Below are 9518 nucleotides of genomic sequence, written 5' to 3' on the forward strand. Positions count from 1 at the left end.
TTGTGTCAGTACTATATCCGGGTTAAAACCCGCAGGCTTTATGCGAGAATATTATCACTGATTAATGTCCGTAAGCTTCGTGCTCGTACTATATCCGAGCTCTAAAGACCCGATGACTACGTGTGGGGATTTTGTCCGAGTAAGACCCGATAACTTCGTGTGGAGATTATGTCCGGGTAAGACTTCGTAATAAGAATTGCTTATAAATATATTCAATGCGAAAGGTTAAACAGGTATGTACTCCAAGTTTATATGTGAGCTTGATTTGCACTAAATCATAAGGTAGTTATGTGATGCATACGAGAGCAATCTATGAGACTATTCCTATGATTATGTGACATCGGATCAGTGTGAGAGGTTATGTGAAATCATACGATATATCTATGTCACATGAGCTCACTTTTATGTGAAAGTTTATCTGCCTATTGTATATGATGAGATGTGCATATTCGGTAAAGGGATGGTATGCCCGAAGGAAGAGTGAAATAAAAAATACGAACAACTATGTTATAATTTGATTGTTATCTGTTGACATTGCTTAAAACTTACTAAGCATTAAATGCTTACTCCGTTCTTTGAATCTCTGTTTTATAGATTTTGGTTTGTCAGCTATCGGACTCGGGATTTTTGGAAGTCGAAGTCTCCCACACTATCAAAGCCCCCTTTTGGTACAATTTTGGTTGAACTTTGAAATGGCATGTATAGGACTACCCTTTTGTTGTTGGTCATGTACCCTTCGGTTTTGTGTAAATTTGGATAGCCATGCGAAAATGGCTTAAATATACTTTGATCATAGCATTATAATCGTTTTGTATGTTGTCCGTCGAGAGGTATGGAAATGTTGGTAACGGTTAGCCATGGGAAGGGTTATTCTTGATCACTTTTGGAATATGTATGACAAACTCTAGTTGATCCATGGAGGATCATGAAATAGGAAAAGTTTACCTTAAAAAAAAACAGATGCTGGCAGCAGCAGTGATGTGGATGTGAAAAATCACTAAAAATAGTAGGAATGGAATTAAATAGTGAATAAATTATGTAAGCGAACCTTGATGAATCTATTTTCATAGGAAAGTAACGAAACGATTATATGGATAGTATGTTAAGATATATTCAGGTTCTCGTGAGACAGGGCCAGAACGGTTTCTGGATTCCCTGTTCCGACTTTGGAAATTCATTATAAATTAACCAGAGATAATTAGGAGTCATGCCATATATGTATAGATTCCTCTCTGAGTCTAGTTTCTATAGAAACAAATGGCATCAGTATTGAAACTCTGTTCAGGGAGATATCCAAATCGTAATGCATGAAGGTCAGTGTAGTCGCACCCTGTAACAGGGGAGAATTTAACGAATAAACTGTACTAATTGGCCCGACCAAATATTCTAGAAAAAAATATGTAGATGGGCATATGAGTCTAGTTTCAGGGAAAAATTACGAAACTGATTTTCGAGTTGTGAAACTCAAGATATGATTTTTAAGGTGACAGTGACGCAGTTAGCCAACTGCCTGGAAATTTTTAAAATGGACTGCGATAGTAAGCGAATTTAGTCTGTGAACCCCTCGTGTCCGACTCCGGTAACGGTCTCGGGTACGGGGTGTTACATTTCGATTCTTCCATACACACCAACAAACGTCCCCAGAGTACATTCCGCTGTGCACCCACATTGAGAAGTAAGTCCTTCTCGATTTGGTTCATGTACAACCAACTCTCCAAATCATAGTTAAAGAAAGTTTGTTGCTTCCCTCGCGACACTACCCTCGCCCAAATTGTTGGATAAATCAGTTAAGAAAATGGTTTTAACAATTACCATGAAAGTTTAAATTTTTTTTTAAATCGAGCCACTTTATGATATTTATAGTAATAAACCCTAATTGAAAAGTACATGTGCTTTGTGCGAGATAGATTCGAGTCAATCCTAGATTTTAACCAAACGACCTTCTTTGTTATCCTTGTACCATGAATTTCGTCGAGTACGAGCTTGAGCAACACGAATCAGATCACAAAAAAGAAACAATTTTATTACTTTCAGTACAAAAGTAATTTCTCTCTTATAGAAATAGGTAAACTTCATAATTCCTAGAAAATAGAATTTATTCTTAGTTAATAAATTCCCAATAATTAAAAAAATGTGTGTTTTAAGTCAACCGATAACATCTATTTATAAGTAGAGGTACAAGAATCCTAGTTAAACAAACCCTTGAAAAATAATATTATTTAAATAAAAAACACACTCTTAGATAACGAGGTCGGTGACACACCCTAGTAATATTTACTAGGGTTGCCACTCATCACTTATTGTATAAAGGGAATTGAGCCTCTAATGTATTGGGTCAAATTATATGTGTTTATTGAACTTTTGATTTAACACTTTATAATTTAATCCAACTTAATATTTATTTTTTATTTCCCAAAATAAATATTATTTATTCTAATAGGGGGTTGCGCGCGGACCAAGATCGAGTTGTCAAGTCACGGGAAAACTCCTACAAAAACTCTAAACGTTTGGATCTGAAACGAAACAGTAAAACTTAATTAGAATCAATTAGATCTGAAAACTAAAAATCCCCAAATCAATAAAGAACAGTCAAGAATCAAAACACTCAAAACAACAAAATTGGACCAAGATTCGGTTTTTTGATTTTCTTGAAAACACGAAAGTGAATCTTGATTTTCTTTTTCCTTCGTATACGCATCTAAGACCTTTGTGACTCGTATCATATTCCCTTAATTTAAGTAAATTTAAGTAAAGTAAATTGATTTCTCAGTTAAATAAATTTCTCCACTCAATTTTAATTTTGTTAAGGTAATAACAACTAAATAAAAAAAAAGCTTTAATTTATGGGTTTTTTATATGCTTGATTGATGAGAATATGAGCATGGTCAATAAGAAAAAGTAAATATAAATTAACAGTATTCTAAAAAGTAAATATAAAAATATTTTAAAACTTTTTTAAATATAATATATTTTTATAATTTTTAAAATTAGAGCTAAAATAACAAATTTTTTAAACATTAAGAGCTAAAGTTGTTACATTTTTTAGATTTAATATTAAATTGGTAGAACCAGAAGCAAATTTTATTACTAAGTTAATGACAAAAATGACTAAAATTTTTAATTTAAAAAAGTACTAAAACGAACAAAATTCACATTGGTTAAAATAGAACCAATTGAATAGTTGAATAACTATTCTTATACTTTACCTCATATTTTTTAATATATGATTACACATTCACAAATAAATAAAATCAATAGAAGAAAGTTGTATTCACATATTACCCTTGCTTGCAAATCATATCAAATTAATATCAAATTTAATATCAAAATTATTATTATTCTTGGGTAAACTGCACTATTAGTCACTAAACTATGATTAAATTTTTGTGGTCACTTAACTAAAAAAAGTTATAATTTGATCACTGAATTATTCAAAATTTTTTATTTAAGTCATTAAATTATTCAAAGTCCTTATTCGAGTCATTGGGTTGTCAAATTTTTCTTTTTTCTAAAGTTCCGCCAATAAACTCCAAGTCATGATTTGACAATTAGAGAGGTGGATCAATACCCATCGACAAGCAAAAAAGCATACATTAGATCCAAGTCAATTTGACGATTAATGTTGAAAATTGAATAAAAAAATTGTTTGAATTTTGATTCACAAGTTTGTGACATTTAAAGTTATCCAATAAAAAAAAACTAAACTATAAAAGAGAAGAGGAAAGAGAGCTTTACAAGGCAAAAAATTGCAAATGAATTTGCTTCATTTTGTAGTGCATTGAATTCATATATATATATATATATATCACATTTTCCTAGAACGAAGGAAAAAGAAGAGATAGAAAACAATTCATATCAAAACCATTTCATGTATTCTAAAGAACCTAGGGAAGCCTGAGAGTATTTTTAGGAGCACTTATCCATGGGGAACCGGCAATGGCAAATCTCCACAAGGCGTTAACGTGCTCAGGTAAAGCGTACTCAATGCCAACACGAGGCCCAATTAATATCTTATCCGGTTCAGGCCCATCCAAGAGTTCCAAACCACCTAGGCCACAATCCATATAATATTATATTATAGGACGACATCAGTAGAAATCAGAATTATGTATAAATATAGCAGCTAAACTAATTACCAGGAGTGTATAGTGGATGGTTAGACCATTCTGTGGTAATTCCAAGTGCCTGACCAACCTAATACACAGAAATATATGAATTAATAACTCAAAAATCATACATTACTCCAAAGAGATATCTATGCCTATTTTTTTCATGAAGTACTCATGTCTGACACCCATGTATGGCACATATGGGTATGACCCCCCACCAAGTACATAGAGAAACTTATAAAAAAATAAACATACTCATATTTGACACCCTCACTTGAATTTGAGTAATATAGGAGATGATTGCTCCATGCAAGGACTCTTTTTTTTGTTTTTTTGGGGGGGTGGGGGGGGGGGTGGGGGAGGGAGGACCAGATCACTAATAGATCAGTGAGTAAATTTTCTCTTTGCTAAGTTGCAGCAACTTAATACATGAAAGACCTGAAGAACTTTAATACACCAAGGTTTCAATCCAAACAAAAAACTTTATTGTCTGATTATACATTAATGTTAAGCTCATATAATTTCTTTCTAAGTGTCATCCAATGCTTCCACATTTTATCAGCTAGAATATGACCTAAAACTTTTTCTTTTCCACATAAATGACTTGGAAGCTTAAAAGTAAAAAGATAAGTGAAAGTTAATACTTCAAGAAAGTGTAACAAAAAAAGAGGCAGACGAAAAGAAAACAAAGTGTGAAGTACATATGCACATGTGTGGGCAGAAATGACCCGACCGTTTGCATGCAGGGTTGGCCGTATACATGGTACATTTTTTCAGTTCTTTTTTGAAGCCATTAAAGGCTTGGAATTTTGGCATCATTCCAAACTGTTAGATTCACTTTAAACCTTCTTAGTAGCAAATCCAATGCTGAGTTTGAATGTTTGATAAATGAAAAATCTGAACTCATTTCATCACTTTCTTTTCTTTCGTTTTGGATAATTTTCATCATCCCCCCTCCCCCTCTCCCAAATTTTGTCATTATAGCTCATCTCACTAATAAGTTCAAATTGCATATAGGTGATGCAATGAATATGTCAAGGTAAAAGAGGATCAAGATTTTATTTGCACTTGAGAAGAATTCTTAATTAATTATCTGAAACCAATATTTAAAAACTGTTTATGCTAATTGAACCAACAAATCCACATTGCATAAAAAGGAACATGAAAATTATCTTCCATTAGCACTTAACAAAGAGAGAGATTATCAAAATAATCCAGAAATAAGAGGAAATAATAAACTCTAACCTTTCCGGGTCCAGTGAGAAGAATAGGCTTTTCAGTTTGCTGACCACGACGCTCCTGGATAGTCTCCAAACCTGCAGCGGGGTTCACATATTGCCTTCAACAAACATTATGTTTTGTTTTCTGACCCAAAGATAGAAAGCATGGAAAGATTCGAGATTTTTGTGAAGGACAAGAAAACTAGAAATGAATATTCCCACAAAAATTCTTAACAGTTACTATATTATGAGATGTTAAAGTAGGCGATTGCAAATAATTGAATAAGGACAATTCAAGGGATTATCAACTACGCATTCACAACAATGAAAGGCTAAATAGGCTACAAAAATAAGAAACATTAGCAATTTAATAGATAACAAACAAAGCAGATGATTATAGAAGTAACAGATACTTAGTTAATACCGGATAATAATATTATAACTTACCACACACCGGAGCGCATGCACGTATTAACACTGCAGCCCCAGCTCCTTCTTTGTCAGCAACAACATTGAGCATCGTATGAAGTCCATAGCAAAGATAAACATAAGCATGCCCTCCAGGACCAAACTACAACAACCACATAGAGGAACTCAATATCTATTATTATTAGTACCAAAATAAACATAAATAGTGTTAAAATCATCAAGGTATTACTGGAGCAATAATCAGATTAGCGAGAACATGTGAAAGATGAAAGCAAAAGGGCTAAACTCACAACAGGGGCTGTTCTTGCAGTGACTCCAAATCTACCATGACAAGCTGAATCATTTGGCCTATAAGCCTCTACCTGTTAAAACATAATGATTCAAATTAGAAAATACATAACAATGGAATTAAAATTAATTGCGGGGGGGGGGGAATGAAACTTTGACCAAACCCAATTAGTAGGTAGCCTTTGTTTTTCTTTGGTTTTCTTCTCAGCAAGCAAATAAATGGGCATTTGAACAAAATTCAACTGCTCAAATTAATGAAAGCCCCAACACCCAAAAAGTACAAATTTCGAACTTCCATTTCGATTTTCCGAAGAACAAAAAGAATTTGGGAAGAAAGTCAGCAAAAATGCACCAAAAATTACCTCAGTGATTTGAAGAACAACATCATCTCTCCTTAAAAACTTGCCAAGCAAATGTGGCGCCAAATCAAGAGCGTCAATTTGAAAGAACTCCGGGGGCAGTATCGTGGTATTGCGAAAACAAGGGAGAGAAACCGGAGAAGATTGCGGCCGAGTTTGTTTACGGCTTGGTTTGGTCCGGGTCCTAACGGTCGCTGCTTTGGAACTCTGACTCCTCCGTCCCTCCAGGCATTGGCTCGACCGAACTGTTTTCCTGGATTTCGAAGCAACTGGTTTAAATTGGGGAGTTGGGTTCATCTGGACCAAAAGTGTAGGAGCTGAAAGAGACGTGAGGACATTGAATTATTTTATATTGGTCAGAATTTGAAGGTTGGGTACTTTTTGGGTAAACGACCCACTCAACTTTTAGAATATTTTCAATTTGATCACCTAAAATTAAATTTTTATAATTTTGTCAGCTAACTTTTAGGGCAGTTTCATTTCAGTCACAAGCTCTAACGGCAGTTAATTGTATATGTTACAACATATTTGCACTTTCATTTTTGTCACCCAACTTTCGAGTCGCTTTAAGTTTAGTAACCCAAAAAAAATATCGTTTTTAAGTATTGATTGGGGTAAATAAAACATCAAGCATTAAAGTGAAATAGTGATAGAAACTAAAATAATACACAATATCAAATTGTACTTGTTTATCCAATTGTCGAAATTCTAAATTTTTTTTTTAAATATTGAAAATTTAAATTTCAAAACATCAAAATAAATTAAATAAATTATTGATTTTTTTATCCCTTGATAATGTCAACTGATTTGTTATTATAATATTGAAATTAATTAATTTAATCACCATCTAAAATTTAAAATTTTATTTTATATTTTCCAAATTATTGTAACGTCCTTAAAACCCCCTTAATCGTAAATAGTGTTAATTCGAGAATATACAACTTAAAATTTTCGAAGCCAATAAAATAAGAATTATTAGTGTTAGTAGAAAAGATAATTGGATACTTGAGGGAATTGAAAAGATTAATATATTGAAAGATATTAATTTAAGGTAGAAACTAAATTGTAAGGTTATAGAAGTGTTAGAATAAAAATGAAAGATTTAATGTGAAAGAACATTGAGTGCAATTATTACAAAAAGAGTAGATGATTGTTTAAATTTTTAATTAAAGAAAGATATGAAAATTTTGTCAGGGCCGTTGGATAACATAGGAAAGAATTAAATCTAAGCCATTGAAAATGGTATGTTATGGAAAGATTTTTTTTAGTTGTCATTCTTTTTATTTCTTTATATATTATTGACATTATATCATATAATTTTATTATTATTAAATTAGTTAGTGACGTGATCTTTGGAATGTTAATTGGACCAAACATCAAGCTGCCCATTTCCATATTATTTAGGACGTATGTTGATTAGACTCCAAGAGGTAGGATGTAAGATATTTCTGATGGTCCAATTAAAATTCCTATTAGGCCTATGATGCGGGCTAGAGCTAAGAGATTCAAAGAACACTTGTAGGTTTGATCCAACACGTTTGGGCTGAATATGACAAGTTCAATCTTTATTTGGCATCTATTAAAGATTCAAGTTCATGCAACATTTTGCACGTGGAATTTTGAAGCTCAATCATCCTTTTTACTTTGTCTTAATTCCACAACTTTTTAAAATCATATTTTTTTGTTTCAATGTGTCTTATTATTTAAGTATTAAATATTGTAATTTTCATTAGTTTTATATCTAATGTGTCCTATTGTGTTTTAAATATGTCTTAGTTTGTTATGTTATTATCATGTCTTTTTTGTTACAATTTAATTGTTATGTTTATTTTTGTCTTTAATATGTCTTTATTTTGTCCTAGGAACAACAAAGGGTCGGTCACCTAAGGGGTTACAAGGAGTTGTCCATTCAGCTAAGGAATATGGAATTAAGGTGCTTTAAACTAGGTCTGTTTGTTCTCCAAGGTTCATACAAAACTGAACAGTCACAAAGAAGGTGCAAAGCCTTAAGGATTAAGCTACATGAACATTCATCAAGTGTCCATTCAAACTCCTTCACATATATGGAATTTTCGGTAACCAAAGGGTCTTAGATGAATTTGGTTGATTGACTTCTTCCCATGCATGAACTCTCTTCCAATGTGTTAAATGCAGCCACCAAATTCATCATCAAGGTGCATGGACGGCAAGGGGAATGTATACAATTGTTTGTTGTATTCTTTGAATACTTGGATTGATGAATTTTAGGATTAATGTATTATTTTAATTCATGTATTCACATTAAAAGCTGAAATGACCATTCGTTTTCTAGGGTCCTATATATATTCGGTCAAGTACTTTGTAATAGGGTAATGAACATTTTTAATATATCTTTGAGAGTTATCTTTTTGTTCTTTAATAAATAAAGCCGAACTTATCAAGACTTGTCTTGTAGCATTCAAAACTTAATCGATCTTATCATTTCAATCCTTTCTATTTCTGAAGTGTGGCGATCACCCTTATACAGTTGGTTCCTATTTCATATATAAATAGTGGGTCACAGTTTTTCTTCAATTATCCAAACCTATCGAAACATTAATCATCTTTATAAAAACTGGGTCTCGTTATTATATAGCATAAGTTCATTTCTAAAATTGTTTTTCGAGTTCAAAAGTTATATTATTTACCATTTTGTTTGTTATCTTTTTTTTATTCCTATCCTTTATCATATTTCGAGTTTAATCCTGCTTAGGAACAATTGGGCAACTTGAATCGTGACTCGTAATCTTAACCGTGTACGAGGTTCACATCATTGGGTATCAGAGCTAGAATTCTTTACAAGTATAATTTTATTTTCTCTCTCTCAGATTTTAAAAAATAAAAAAATTTGTGAGAAAAAATTGTGAAAAAAAAAACAAAAGATGAGGTTAAATTTTTAAAAATAGTCTGGGAACCCATTAAGAAAATTTTCAATTGATTAGTACTTTTGAGCCTATTTTACATATTTTGGTAAATTTTTACGAAAAAAAAATCTTTTGTCCATTTAGCTAAAATACCTTCTAGTCATATTTTGAGTCCTTTGAACCTATATCTGTCAAATTAATTTTAACCTTCCATTTTTCTTCGATTGTGTC

The 9518-nt window shown here is 32.2% G+C and overlaps 1 protein-coding gene across 1 annotated transcript; it reads right to left on the reverse strand.

Moving 5' to 3' along the window:
* Nucleotides 1–3746: 3746 nt before the first annotated feature.
* LOC107899396 (DNA-3-methyladenine glycosylase) lies at nucleotides 3747–6736 on the reverse strand. Its single transcript, XM_041091263.1, has 6 exons — nucleotides 6409–6736; nucleotides 6049–6120; nucleotides 5777–5900; nucleotides 5355–5425; nucleotides 4137–4194; nucleotides 3747–4048 (listed from the first exon to the last, which is right to left on the reverse strand). The coding sequence occupies exons 1-6, from the start codon at nucleotides 6700–6702 to the stop codon at nucleotides 3885–3887; spliced, it is 783 nt and encodes a 260-aa protein (XP_040947197.1). The 5' UTR covers nucleotides 6703–6736; the 3' UTR covers nucleotides 3747–3884.
* Between the last annotated feature and the right edge of the window lie 2782 nt (nucleotides 6737–9518).

The sequence above is a fragment of the Gossypium hirsutum genome, chromosome D04, assembly GCF_007990345.1.
Source record: "Gossypium hirsutum isolate 1008001.06 chromosome D04, Gossypium_hirsutum_v2.1, whole genome shotgun sequence".
Taxonomy (NCBI): Eukaryota; Viridiplantae; Streptophyta; class Magnoliopsida; order Malvales; family Malvaceae; genus Gossypium; species Gossypium hirsutum.

Excerpts from the sequence above, each read along its gene's own strand:
- LOC107899396 (XM_041091263.1), bottom strand. The coding sequence starts at position 6,702 with ATGAACCCAACTCCCCAATTTAAACCAGTTGCTTCGAAATCCAGGAAA. Across the intron at positions 5,901-6,048 it reads CTGCAAGAACAGCCCCTGTT|TTTGGTCCTGGAGGGCATGC; the intron begins GTGAGTTTAGCC and ends TGGTTGTTGTAG. Across the intron at positions 4,195-5,354 it reads TTCTCACTGGACCCGGAAAG|GTTGGTCAGGCACTTGGAAT; the intron begins GTTAGAGTTTAT and ends TCTGTGTATTAG.